At 38.5% G+C, this 14,824-nt stretch overlaps 1 protein-coding gene across 1 annotated transcript in view; it reads left to right on the forward strand.

Moving 5' to 3' along the window:
* Positions 1-3,242: 3,242 nt before the first annotated feature.
* The window catches only part of asic4a (acid-sensing (proton-gated) ion channel family member 4a), a 356,165-nt gene continuing 344,583 nt past the window's right edge, over positions 3,243-14,824 (forward strand). Inside the window, exon 1 of the mRNA XM_061926609.2 lies at positions 3,243-4,284. Coding sequence (XP_061782593.1) covers positions 3,709-4,284 — 576 coding nt within the window. The 5' untranslated portion in view covers positions 3,243-3,708. The remainder of the gene's footprint in view (positions 4,285-14,824) is intronic.

Here is a 14,824-nt window from a genome sequence, read left to right on the forward strand (position 1 = left end):
AAAAAAGTAACATGAGCATCCCTGCACGAGTGCACCATTGACGATGGTCATAGTGAGGACTCCAATGGCAAACCGGGAGGACGCAAACCTCAGCCAAGGTTTAATTAATAACAAAAGAATACAATTCTTAATACTTAAAGGACAAGCCGTCTTATATTTGGGATCAAGAGAGTTTTGGCAAAAAACGACTTGAATAGGAGGTTTTCTTCCTGTCACTCACATACCTGTAGAGATGCAGCTGGGAGACGGAGCGTACCTGTCGACATTTGCATTTTAAAATGTAGAAAATTAGTAAAAATGTGTGGGGGGTTTTACCATTAATTACCATTAAATACAAGTACATCACGTTATAATACTTATATAAGACTTTACTTTTAAAGTCATTTTGATATTAGGCTAATATAGACACTTACTTCATGTGTTGCCTTCATTATAACACTTACATAAGACTTTTAAAGTCATTTTGATAGTAGGCTAATATAGACACTTACTTCATGTGTTGCCTTCATTATAACACTTATATAAGACTTTTAAAGTCATTTTGATAGTAGGCTAATATAGACACTTACTTCATGTGTTGCCTTCATTATAACACTTATAATAGACTTTTAAAGTCATTTTGATAGTAGGCTAATATAGACACTTACCTCATGTGTTGCTTTCATTATAACACTTATATAAGACTTTTAAAGTCATTTTGATAGTAGGCTAATATTGACACTTACGTCATGTGTTGCCTTCATTATAACACTTATATAAGACTTTTAAAGTCATTTTGATAGTAGACTAATATAGACACTTACATCATGTGTTGCCTTCATCATAACACTTATATAAGACTTTTAAAGTCATTTTGATAGTAAGCTAATATAGACACTTACTTAATGTGTTGCCTTCATTATAACACTTATATAAGACTTTTAAAGTCATTTTGATATTAGGCTAATATAGACACTTACTTCATGTGTTGCCTTCATTATAACACTTATATAAGACTTTTAAAGCCATTTTGATAGTAGGCTAATATAGACACTTACTTCATGTGTTGCCTTCATTATAACATTTGTATAAGACTTTTAAAGTCATTTTGATAGTAGGCTAATATAGACACTTACTTCATGTGTTGCCTTCATTATAACACTTATATAAGACTTTTAGTCATTTTGATAGTAAACTAATATAGACACTTACATCATGTGTTGCCTTCATTATAACACTTATATAAGACTTTTAAAGTCATTTTGATAGTAGGCTAATATTGACACTTACATCATGTGTTGCCTTCATTATAACACTTATATAAGACTTTTAAAGTCATTTTGATAGTAGGCTAATATAGACACTTACTTCATGTGTTGCCTTCATTATAACACTTATATAAGACTTTTAAAGTCATTTTGATAGTAGGCTAATATAGACACTTACATCATGTGTTGCCTTCATTATAACACTTATATAAGACTTTTAAAGTCATTTTGATAGTAGGCTAATATAGACACTTACATCATGTGTTGCCTTCATTATAACACTTATATAAGACTTTTAAAGTCATTTTGATAGTAGGCTAATATAGACACTTACATCATGCGTTGCCTTCATAATAAGACTTATATAAGACTTTTAAAGTCATTTTGATAGTAGGCTAATATAGACACTTACCTCATGTGTTGCCTTCATTATAACACTTATATAAGACTTTTAAAGTCATTTTGATAGTAGGCTAATATAGCTAATATAGACACTTACTTCATGTGTTGCCTTCATTATAACAGTTATATAAGACTTTTAAAGTCATTTTGATAGTAGGCTAATATAGACACTTACCTCATGTGTTGCCTTCATTATAACACTTATACAAGACTTTTAAAGTCATTTTGATAGTAGGCTAATATAGACAGTTACGTCATGCGTTGCCTTCATTATAACACTTACATAAGACTTTTAAAGTCATTTTGATAGTAGGCTAATATAGACACTTACATCATGTGTTGCCTTCATTGTAAGACTTATATAAGACTTTTAAAGTCATTTTGATAGTAGGCTAATATAGCTGATACAGACACTTACATTATGTGTTGCTTTCATTATAACACTTATATAAGACTTTTAAGGTCATTTTGATAGTAGGCTAATATTGCTGATATAGACACTTACATCATGTGTTGCCTTCATTATAATACTTTTATAAGACTTTTAAAGTCAATTTGATAGTAGGCTAATATAACTAATAGACACATCATGTGTTGTCTTCATTATAACACTCATATAAGTCTTTCAAAGTCATTTTGATAGTAGGCTAATATTGCTAATATAGACACATACATCATGTGTTGTCTTCATTATAACAATTATATAAAATACTTTTTAAATCATTTTGATAGTAGGCTTATATAGCTAAGATAGACACTTATATCATGTGTTGCCTTCATTATAAGATTCATATAAGACTTTTAAAGTCATTTTGATAGTAGGCTAATATAGCTAATAAAGACACTTACGTCATGTGTTGTCTTCATTATAACACTTATATACGACTTTTAAAGTCATTTTGATAGTAGGCTAATATAGACACTTGCAACATGTGTTGTCTTCATTATAACCCTAATATAAGAGGTTTAAAGTCATTTTGATAGTAGGCTAATACAGCTGATATAGACACTTACATTGTGTGTTGCCTTCATTATAACACTTATATAAGACTTTTAAAGTAATTTTGATAGTAGGCTAATATTGCTGATATAGACACTTACATCATGTGTTGTCTTCATTATAGGACTTCTAAAGTCATTTTGATAGCAGTCTAATACAGCTGATATAGACACTTACATCAAGTGCTGCCTTCATTATAAGACTTTTAAAGTCATTTTGATAGTAGGTTAATATAGCTGATATAGATACTTACATCATGTGTTGCCTTCATTCACACATATATAAGGCTTTCTAATTTTTCCCGACTCCAGACAGATTCGTTTATTTTTTATTTTTGGTCCAATATGGCTCTTTCAACATTTTGTGTTGCCAAACCCAACAAGCAAGAGTCAACACTGTACAATCTGATCTTTTTCCTTGTACCTGAGTTGGTGGTAAACATCAACCAAGAATGTTGGGGACAACAATAGTTGACATTCAGTGTGATATGTGGAGCATCTGAGGGGAAGGGAGGGCTGTGTGTGTGTGACGCTTGTCTGTAGGAATCATAAAGATGACCACAGCTTGCAACTTGCGCCACTGAAGGGGAAATAATCGCCGCGTTACCTTCTCATGAATTATTAAACACTCTGTTTTTAGCCCGACTCCACGCGCTGAATTTTTTTTGCGCCCGTCGATCTCCGGCAGCGTGTAAAAAGTGTTTACTTATTCATCTTGGATTTTTTTTTTTTTGGGGGGGGTTTGTACTTTCTCTGGCTGCCGTATCGCGGCGGGTAAGCGAGCGCGTGTGAGCTGATCAAGGAGTGAGACAAGTGTCGGGAGCGAAGCAGCATCAGCATCAGCATCAGCGCTCTGGTCTGTTGCAGGCAGCGGCAAGCAGCAGCGCTCTCAGTCACGGCGCAGGCGGCGACGGCAGCAGAAGCATCAAACTCTCCTCTCTCTTCCTCCCCGGAGTTGCGTCTTGCTCTGAGGACACCCGGCCCAGGAAGTCGCGGGAGAAAGTCATCCAAAGGGGCTGTTTGGGAAAACAGAGAACCAAACGCAGACCTGGCTGCCTCCATGCCTATCGAATTTGTGTGCAAAATCAAGTTTGCAGAGGAGGATGAGAAGCAGAAAACCAAGCAGGATGGGGACAAGGAGAGTCTGATCGAGGAGCGCTGCGCGGCTCCGGCCAAGGACTTGGCCGGGTTCGCCAACTCCTGCTCCCTGCATGGGATTAATCACATCTTTGTCTCGGGTCGCCTCGGCATCCGGCAGACTCTGTGGGCTCTCGCCTTCCTCACCTCGCTGGCGCTCTTTGTCTACCAGGCGGCAAAGTGTGCCATCTCCTACCTGGAGCACCCGCACGTCACCGCCCTGAACGAGGAGGCCAGCCCGGAGATGGTCTTCCCGGCCGTGACCATCTGCAACATCAACAGATTCCGTTTCTCCGCGCTCTCCGACGCCGACATCTACCACCTGGCTAACCTGACGGGGCTGCCCCCCAAAAACCGGGACGGGCACAAGCCCACGGACCTCATGTACCCGGCTCCGGACATGCAGGACATCTTCAACCGGACGGGGCATCAGCTGGAGGAGATGCTGATGAGCTGCAACTTCAGCGGACAGAACTGCTCGGCGGACGACTTCACCGTGGTGAGTGGCAAAGTTTGGCAAAGTCCTCTCGGGTCGTTCGTACAAAGTGGGTACCTAGGAACGGGAAACTCCTGGGAGCGACTCAGTACCTATGATCCATTGCTTTATCCATGGTTCATGACTTGGGACCTGGTCTTGCTAAGTTTACCATGTCGACAGCTGTTTCAAATGAGGTAAAAAAAAATAGGAACTTCTTGCACCGGCAACAAAAAACAGCCTTTACTTGTGGTTCCTTGCATCTCTCCCGCCCTCTCTGGTGCCTCTTCCATGCTGTGTTCACACACACCACACCAGTTCGTACAAAGTGGGTACCTAGGAACGGGGAAACTCCAGGGAGCAACTCAGCACTTATGATCCATTGCTTTATCCATCGTTCATGACTTGGGACCTGGTCTTGCTAAGTTTACCCTGTCGACAGCTGTTTCAAATGAGGTAAAAAAATAGGAACTTCTTGCACAGGCAACAAAAAAATAGCCTTTTCTCGTGGTTCCCTGCATCTCTCCCGCCCTCTCCGGTGCCTCTTCCATGTTGTGTTCACACACACCACACCAGTTCGTACAATGTGGGTACCGAGGAATGGGAAACTCCAGGGAGCGACTCAGTACCTATGATCCGTTGCTTTATCCGTCGTTCATGACTTGGACCTGGTCTTGTTAAGTTTACCCTGTCGACAGCTGTTTCAAATGAGTTAAAAAAAATAGGAACTTCTTGCACCGGCAACAAACAAATAGCCTTTTCTCGTGGTTCCCTGCATCTCTCCCGCCCTCTCCGGTGCCTCTTCCATGTTGTGTTCACACACACCACACCAGTTCGTACAAAGTGGGTACCTAGGAACGGGGAAACTCCAGGGAGCAACTCAGCACTTATGATCCATTGCTTTATCCATCGTTCATGACTTGGGACCTGGTCTTGCTAAGTTTACCCTGTCGGCAGCTGTTTCAAATGAGTTAAAAAAATAGGAACTTCTTGCACCAGCAACAAAAAATAGCCTTTACTCGTGGTTCCTTGCATCTCTCCCACCCTCTCCGGTGCCTCTTCCATGTTGTGTTCACACCACACCACACCAGTTCGTACAAAGTGGGTACCTAGGAACGGGGAAACTCCAGGGAGCAACTCAGTACCTATGATCCATTGCTTTATCCATGGTTCATGACTTGGGACCTGGTCTTGCTAAGTTTATCCTGTCGGCAGCTGTTTCAATTAAAGCAAAAAACAGGAACTTCTTGCACCGGCAACAAAAAACAGCCTTTACTCGTGGTTCCTTGCATCTCTCCCGCCCTCTCCAGTGCCTCTTCCATGTTGTGTTCACACACACCACACCAGTTCGTACAAAGCGGTTCCCTAGGAACGGGGAAACTCCAGGGAGCAACTCAGTACCTATGATCCATTGCTTTATCCATGGTTCATGACTTGGGACCTGGTCTTGCTAAGTTTACCCTGTCGACAGCTGTTTCAATTAAAGCAAAAAACAGGAACTTCTTGCACCGGCAACAAAAAATAGCCTTTACTCGTGGTTCCCTGCATCTCTCCCGCCCTCTTCGGTGCCTCTTCCACATTGTGTTCACACACACCACACCAGTTCGTACAAAGCGGGTACCTAGGAACGGGAAACTCCAGGGAGCAACTCAGTACTTATGATCCATTGCTTTATCCGTCGTTCATGACTTGGGACCTGGTCTTGCTAAGTTGACCCTGTCGACAGCTGTTTCAATTAAAGCCAAAAACAGGAACTTCTTGCACCGGCAACAAAAAATAGCCTTTACTCGTGGTTCCTTGCATCTCTCCCGCCCTCTCCGGTGCCTCTTCCACGTTGTGTTCACACACACCACACCAGTTCGTACAAAGTGGGTACCTAGGAACAAGAAACTCCAGGGAGCGACTCAGTACCTATGATCCATTGCTTTATCCATCGTTCATGACTTGGGACCTCGTCTTGCTAAGTTTACCCTGTCGACAGCTGTTTCAAATGAGTTAAAAAAAATAGGAACTTCTTGCACCAGCAACACAAAATAGCCTTTACTCGTGGTTCCTTGCATCTCTCCCGCCCTCTCCGGTGTCTCTTCCACGTTGTGTTCACACCACACCACACCAGTTTGTACAAAGCGGGTACCTAGGAAGGGGAAACTCCAGGGAGCGACTCAGTACCTATGATCCGTTGCTTTATCCATCGTTCATGACTTGGGACCTGGTCTTGCTAAGTTTACCCTGTCGACAGCTGTTTCAATTAAAGCAAAAAACAGGAACTTCTTGCACCGGCAACAAAAAATAGCCTTTACTTGTGGTTCCCTGCATCTCTCCCGCCCTCTCCGGTGCCTCTTCCACGTCGTATCTCAGCACCGCTGCTGTCTGACTTTAAATATTTAAAGACGGACATACATGATTTTTGCATTAGCCAGATTGACTAAAAGGACTGAAGCAATTTTCCACGTGAACGGACAGGAGTGTGCGTGTTTTACGGAGGGGGGGTGGGAGGGTCTCCTTGATTCAGCCTCGCTATTCATCGACGCGGAGTCCTCACGGGAGAACAATTCCCCCCGTCTTTGCGGGAATATACATTTGCTTTATAGCAAGGGTGTCAAACTGTGCACTTTTAAAATCATGGCATTAAAACTAAAAAAATTAAAGACAACTTCAGATTGTTTTTCTTTGTCTTACTTGGGCCAAAAATAGAACAAACAAATTCTGAAAATATTACAATAAAAATGTAGAAAAAAATACCAGCGGCGGTCAAGTTTAGATCAGGGGCCGGCAACCCAAAAATGTTAAAAGAGCCATTTGGACCAAAAAATATATTTAAAAAAAATCTGTCTGGAGCCGCGAAAAATGTAAAGCCTTATGTACGTAAGTGTTATAATGAAGGCAACGCATGATGTAAGTGTCTATATTAACTATAATAGCCTACTATTAAAATGACTTTAAAAGTCTTATATAGTCTTATAATGGAGGCAACACATGATGTAAGTGTCTATTTCAGCTATATTAGCCTACTATCAAAATGACTTTAAAAGTCTTATATACGTACATGATGTAGGTGTCCATATTAACTATATTACACTACTATCAAAATGACTTTAAGAGTCTTATATAAGTGTTATAATGAAGGCAACACATGATGTAAGTGTCTATATTAGCTATATTAGCCTACTATCAAAATGACTTTAAAAGTCTTACATAAGTGTTATAATGAAGGCAACACATGATGTGTCTATTTCAGCTATATTAGCCTACTATCAAAATGACTTTAAAAGTCTTATATAAGTGTTATAATGAAGACAATACATGATGTAAGTGTCTATATCAGCTATATTAACCTACTATCAAAATGACGTTAAACGTCTTATATAAGTATTATAACGAAGACAACACATGATGTAAGTGTCTATATTAGCTATATTAGCCTACTATCAAAATGACTTTAAAAGTCTTACATAAGTGTTATAATGAAGGCAACACATGATGTAAGTGTCTATTTCAGCTATATTAACCGACTATCAAAATAACGTAAAAGTCTTATATAAGTGTTATAATGAAGGCAACACATGATGTAAGTTTCTATATTAACTTACTATCAAAATGACGTTAAAAGTCTCATATAAGTGTTATAATGAAGGCAACACATGATGTAAGTGTCTATATTAACCTATTATCAAAATGACGTTAAAAGTCTTATATAAGTGTTATAGTGAAGGCAACACATGATGTAAGTGTCTATATTAGCTTGGGTCAAGACAATATATTTCTGTTGATTACAATACATGAAAGAAACAGAACACCTTCATGTTGCTTCCCGTCCTACACAGTGGAGTTTTACAAGCCTTTTGATTGGTAGGATTAAAGACAGCTACCGGTACCGGCACCAAAATGTTGGTATCGGGACATGGTGTATTTCGATCTTTTTTCATATATAAGGTGCACCGGATTGTTATGCGCACCGCCGATGAATGGTATATTTTCGATCGTTTTTCATATATAAGGCGCACCGGATTATAGGAGCTCTGTTTGTTTACTTACTACTAAAAGACAAGTTGTCTTGTATGTTCACTATTTTATTTAAGGACAAACTTGCAGTAATAAATATGTGTTTAATGTACCCTAAGATTTTTGTGTTGAAATAAAGCCAATAATGCAATTTTTTGTGGTCCCCTTTAATTAGAAAAGTACCGAAAAGTACCGAAAAGTACCGAAAAGTACCGAAAAGTATGGAAATAATTTTGGTATTGGTAGCGGCACCAAAATGTTGGTATCGGCACATGGTGTATTTTCGATCTTTTTTCACATATAAGGCGCACCGGATTATAAGGCGCACCGCCGATGAATGGTGTATTTTTTTAAAATCTTTTTTCATATATAAGGCGCACCGGATTATAGGAGCCTCTGTTTGTTTACTTACTACTAAAAGACAAGTTGTCTTGTATGTTCACTATTTTATTTAAGGACAAACTTGCAATAATAAACATATGATTAATGTACCCTAAGATTTTTTTTTGTTAAAATAAAGCCAATAATGCAATTTTTTGTAGTCTCCTTTAATTAGAAAAGTACCGAAAAGTCACGAAAAGTACGGAAAAGTACGGAAAAGTACGGAAAAGTACGGAAAAGTACGGAAAAGTACGGAAAAGTACCGAAAATTACCGAAAAGTATGGAAATAATTTTGGTATTGGTAGCGGCACCAAAATGTTGGTATCGGGACATGGTGTATTTTCGATCTTTTTTTTCATATATAAGGCGCACCGGATTATAAGGCGCGCCGCCGATGAATGGTGTATTTTTTTATCTTTTTTCATATATAAGGCGCACCGGATTATGGGAGCCTCTGTTTGTTTACTTACTACTAAAAGACAAGATGTCTTGTATGTTCACTATTTTATTTAAGGGCAAACTTGCAGTAATAAATATGTGTTTAATGTACCCTAAGATCTTTGTGTTAAAATAAAGCCAATAATGCCATTTTTTGTGGTCCCCTTTAATTAGAAAAGTACCAAAAAGTACTGAAAAGTACGGAAAAGTACCAAAAAGTACCGAAAAGTATCGAAATAATTTTGGTATCGGTACAGGCACCAAAATGTTGGTATCGGGACATGGTGTATTTTCGATTTTTTTTTTCATATATAAGGCGCACCGGATTATAGGAGCCTCTGTTTGTTTACTTACTACTAAAAGACAAGTTGTCTTGTATGTTCACTATTTTATTTAAGGACAAACTTGCAATAAGAAACATATGTTTAGTGTACCCTAAGATTTTTTTTGTTAAAATAAAGCCAATAATGCAAATTTTTGTGGTCCCCATTAAATAGAAAAGTACCGAAAAGTACAGAAAAGTACCGAAAAGTATTGAAAAGTACCAAAAAGTACCGAAAAGTACCGAAAAGTATCGAAATAATTTTGGTACCGGCACCAAAATGTTGGTATAGGGACATGGTGTATTTTTGATCTTTTTTCATACATAAGGCGCACCGGATTATAAAGCGCACCACCAATTAATGGTGTTATTTCGATCTTTTTTCATATATAAGGCGCACCGGATTATAGGAGCCTCTGTTTGTTTACTTACTACTAAAAGACAAGTTGTCTTGTATGTTCACTATTTTATTCAAGGACAAACTTGCAATAAGAAACATATGTTTAGTGTACCCTAAGATTTTTTTTGTTAAAATATAGTCAATAATTCCATTTTTTGTGGTCCCCTTTAATTAGAAAAGTACCGAAAAGTACAGAAAAGTACTGAAAAGTACAGAAAAGTACCAAAAAGTATCGAAATAAATTTGGTAACGGTACCGGTACCAACATGTTGGTATCGAGACATGGTGTATTTTTGACCTTTTTTCATATATAGGGCGCACCAGATTATAAGGTGCACCGCCGATTAATGGTGTTATTTCAATCTTTTTTCGCATATAAGGCGCACCGGATTATAGGAGCCTCTGTTTGTTTACTTACTACTAAAAGACAAGTTGTCTCGTATGTTCACTATTTTATTTAAGGACAAACTTGCAATAATAAACATATGTTTAGTGTACCCTAAGATTTTTTTTGTTAAAATAAAGTCAATAATGCAATTTTTTGTGGTCCCCTTTAATTAGAAAAGTACCGAAAATTACCAAAAAGTATGGAAATAATTTTGGTATTGGTAGCGGCACCAAAATGTTGGTATCGGGACATGGTGTATTTTCGATCTTTTTTCACATATAAGGCGCACCAGATTATAAAGTGCACCGGATTATAAGGCGCACCGCCGATGAATGGTGTATTTTTTATCTTTTTTCATATATAAAGCGCACCGGATTATAGGAGCCTCTGTTTGTTTACTTACTACTAAAAGACAAGTTGTCTTGTATGTTCACTATTTTATTTAAGGACAAACTTGCAATAAGAAACATATGTTTAGTGTACCCTAAGATTTTGTTTTGTTAAAATAAAGCCAATAATGCAATTTTTTGTGGTCCCCTTTAATTAGAAAAGTACCGAAAAGTACTGAAAAGTACGGAAAAGTACCAAAAAGTACCGAAAAGTATCGAAATAATTTTGGTATTGGTACAGGCACCAAAATGTTGGTATCGGGACATGGTGTATTTTCGATTTTTTTTTTCATATATAAGGCGCACGAGATTATAGGAGCCTCTGTTTGTTTACTTACTACTAAAAGACAAGTTGTCTTGTATGTTCACTATTTTATTTAAGGACAAACTTGCAATAAGAAACATATGTTTAATGTACCCTAAGATTTTTTTGTTAAAATAAAGTCAATAATGCAATTTTTTGTGGTCCCCTTTAATTAGAAAAGTACTGAAAAGTACTGAAAAGTACCGAAAAGTATTGAAAAGTACCAAAAAGTACCGAAAATTACCGAAAAGTATGGAAATCATTTTGGTATTGGTAGCGGCACTAAAATGTTGGTATCGGGACATGGTGTATTTTCGATTTTTTTCCACATATAAGGCGCACCGGACTATAAGGCGCACCGCCGATGAATGGTGTATTTTTTATCTTTTTTTATAAATAAGGCGCACCGGATTATAGAAGCCTTTGTTTGTTTACTTACTACTAAAAGACAAGTTGTCTTGTATGTTCACTATTTTATTTGAGGACAAACTTGCAATAATAAACATATGTCTAATGTACCCTATATTTTTTGTTTTGTTAAAAAATAGCCAATAATGCAAATTTTTGTGGTCCCCTTTAATTAGAAAAGTACCGAAAAGTACTGAAAAGTACCGAAAAGTATTAAAAAGTACCAAAAAGTACCGAAAAGTACCAAAAAGTATCCACATAATTTTGGTACCGGCACCAAAATGTTGGTATCGGGACATGGTGTATTTTTGAACTTTTTTCATACATAAGGCGCACCGGATTATAAGGCGCACTACCGATTAATGGTGTTATTTCGATCTTTTTTCATATATAAGGCGCACAACATTATAGGAGCCTCTGTTTGTTTACTTACTACTAAAAGACAAGTTGTCTTGTATGTTCACTATTTTATTTAAGGACAAACTTGCAATAAGAAACATATGTTTAATGTACTCTAAGATTCTTTAGTTAAAATAAAGTCAATAATGCAATTTTTTGTGGTCCCCTTTAATTAGAAAAGTACTGAAAAGTACTGAAAAGTACCCAAAAGTATTGAAAAGTACCAAAAAGTACCGAAAAGTATCAAAATAATTGTGGTACCGGCACCAAAATGTTGGTATCGGGACATGGTGTATTTTCGATCTTTTTTCATATATAAGGCCCACCGGATTATAAGGCGCAAATAATTTTGGTACCGGTACCGGTACCAAAATGTTGGTGTCAGGACAACACTAGTTACAACATTTATAAGTCAGAAAAGACGGAATTCTTTATAGTCTCCCTTTAATTTCAGTTGGGGGGGAGAGGGAAGTCTGGGGTTCTCTGCTTAGGCTGCTGCCCCCGCGACCCCACCTTGGATAATTGAAAATAACACAAAGAAAAGCGCAAAAAAAAAATTAAAAAAAATCCTCTGTTTCTAAAGTAAACTTCCCGTCCAAACAAGTGCCGTGGAACTTGTACGGCAGAGACAAATGTAGGAAGTGTCCGTGTCAGTCAGTCAAGCATCTATTAGCACTTTTCGGACACGGCTCGACTTCATCAGCTCCCCGAGCTGCTTGTTCCTCTCCGTCAGCCTCCAGATGGAGTAGATCTGCATTTTCAGGGCCTGTCACTTAGATTTGTTACAGGCTACTTGCCGCCCCCCGACAAATCACTTACTCTCCCAGTCCCGAAACCCCGGGAACACGGGGTGGACGCGGGCAACTTGCGAACAGAAAGCAAAGCGACGTGCGAGGACAGAAAACAACATGGAAGGATTTTTTTTGTTTTTTCCTGTGTTGTTGTGCAAAAACAGCCCGGGTGTCATTTGTCACGGCGAGCCGGGGAAATGGAAGGAAGTCATTATTACAGGTGATGTCCTATTAATCACGGCCAAACATGTACAAACCTCGGTCATTACTCGCCCTCTCGCGGGGACCCGCTTCATGGATCGCCTTCTTGTAATGTGCTTTCCTCCTATTGATCATCCTGGCCGCGCCTGATGTTTCCTTTTGGTAATGCGCTTGCTGCTGGCCGACATTTCACACACACAAAAAAAAACGGAACGGAATTGTGATATTTCCTGCCGTTGTCGGTAAATGTTCATAATCAACATTTATTATTACCGTAATTTCTGGACCATAGGGCGCACCGGATTATAAGGCGCACTGCCGATGAATGGTGTATTTTCGATCTTTTTTCATATATACACGCCGGATTATAAGGTGCACTGCCGATGAATGGTGTATTTCCGACCTTGTTTCATATATAAGGCGCACCGCCGATTAATGGTGTATTTTCTATCTTTTTTCAAATATAAGGCGCACCGGATTATAAGGCGCACTGCCGATGAATGGTGTATTTTTCGATCTTTTTTTCATGTATAAAGCGCACCGGATTATAAGGAGCACTGCCGATGAATGGTGTATTTTCGAAATGTTTTCATATATAAGGCGCACCGCCAATTAATGGTGTATTTTCAATCTTTTTTCAAATATAAGGCGCACCGGATTATAAGGCGCACTGCCGATGAATGGTGTATTTTCGATCTTTTTTCATATATACTCGCCGGATTATAAGGTGCACTGCCGATTAATGGTATATTTCCGACCTTTTTTCATATATAAGGCGCACCGCCGATTAATGGTGTATTTTCAATCTTTTTTCAAATATAAAGCGCACCGGATTATAAGGCGCACTGCCGATGAATGGTGTATTTTTTCGATCTTTTTTCATGTATAAAGCACACCGGATTATAAGGCGCACTGCCGATGAATGGTGTATTTTCGAAATGTTTTCATATATAAGGCGCACCTCCAATTAATGGTGTATTTTCAATCTTTTTTCAAATATAAGGCGCACCGGATTATAAGGCACACTGCCGATGAATGGTGTATTTTCGACCTTTTTTCATGTATACTCGCCGGATTATAAGGTGCACTGTCGATTAATGGTGTATTTCCGACCTTTTTTCATATATAAGGCGCACCGCCGATTAATGGTGTATTTTCAATCTTTTTTCAAATATAAAGCGCACCGGATTATAAAGCGCACTGCCAATGAATGGTGTATTTTTTCGATCTTTTTTCATGTATAAAGCACACCGGATTATAAAGTGCACTGCCGATGAATGGTGTATTTCCGACCTTTTTTCATACATAAGGCGCACCGCCGATTAACGGTGTATTTTCAATCTTTTTTCATATATAAGGCGCCCAAGATTATAAGGCGCACTGCCGATGAATGGTGTATTTTCGATCTTTTTTCATATATACGCGCCAGATTATAAGGCGCACTGCCGATGAATGCTGTATTTTCAATCTTTTTTCATATATAAGGCGCCCCAGATTATAAGGCGCACTGCCGATGAATGGTGTATTTTCGATCTTTTTTCATACATACGCGCCAGATTATAAGGCGCACTGCCGATGAATGGTGTATTTCCGACCTTTTTTCATATATAAGGCGCACCGCCGATTAATGGTGTATTTTCAATCTTTTTTCATATATAAGGCGCACCAGATTATAAGGCGCACTGCCGATGAATGGTGTATTTTCGATCTTTTTTCATATATACGCGCCTGATTATAAGGCGCACTGCCGATGAATGGTGTATTTCCGACCTTTTTTATACATAAGGCGCACCGCCGATTAATGGTGTATTTTCAATCTTTTTTCATATATAAGGCGCACCAGATTATAAGGCGCACTGCCGATGAATGGTGTATTTTTGATCTTTTTTCATATATACGCGCCGGATTATAAGACGCACTGCCGATGAATGGTGTATTTCCGACCTTTTTTCATACATAAGGCGCACCACCGATTAATGGTGTATTTTCAAACTTTTTTCATATATAAAGCGCCCCAGATTATAAAGCGCACTGCCGATGAATGGTGTATTTTCGATCTTTTTTCATATATACACACCAGATTATAAGGCGCACTGCCGATGAATGGTGTATTTCCGACCTTTTTTCATATATAAGGCGC

The sequence above is a fragment of the Nerophis lumbriciformis genome, linkage group LG31 (assembly GCF_033978685.3).
Source record: "Nerophis lumbriciformis linkage group LG31, RoL_Nlum_v2.1, whole genome shotgun sequence".
NCBI classification, from domain to species: Eukaryota; Metazoa; Chordata; class Actinopteri; order Syngnathiformes; family Syngnathidae; genus Nerophis; species Nerophis lumbriciformis.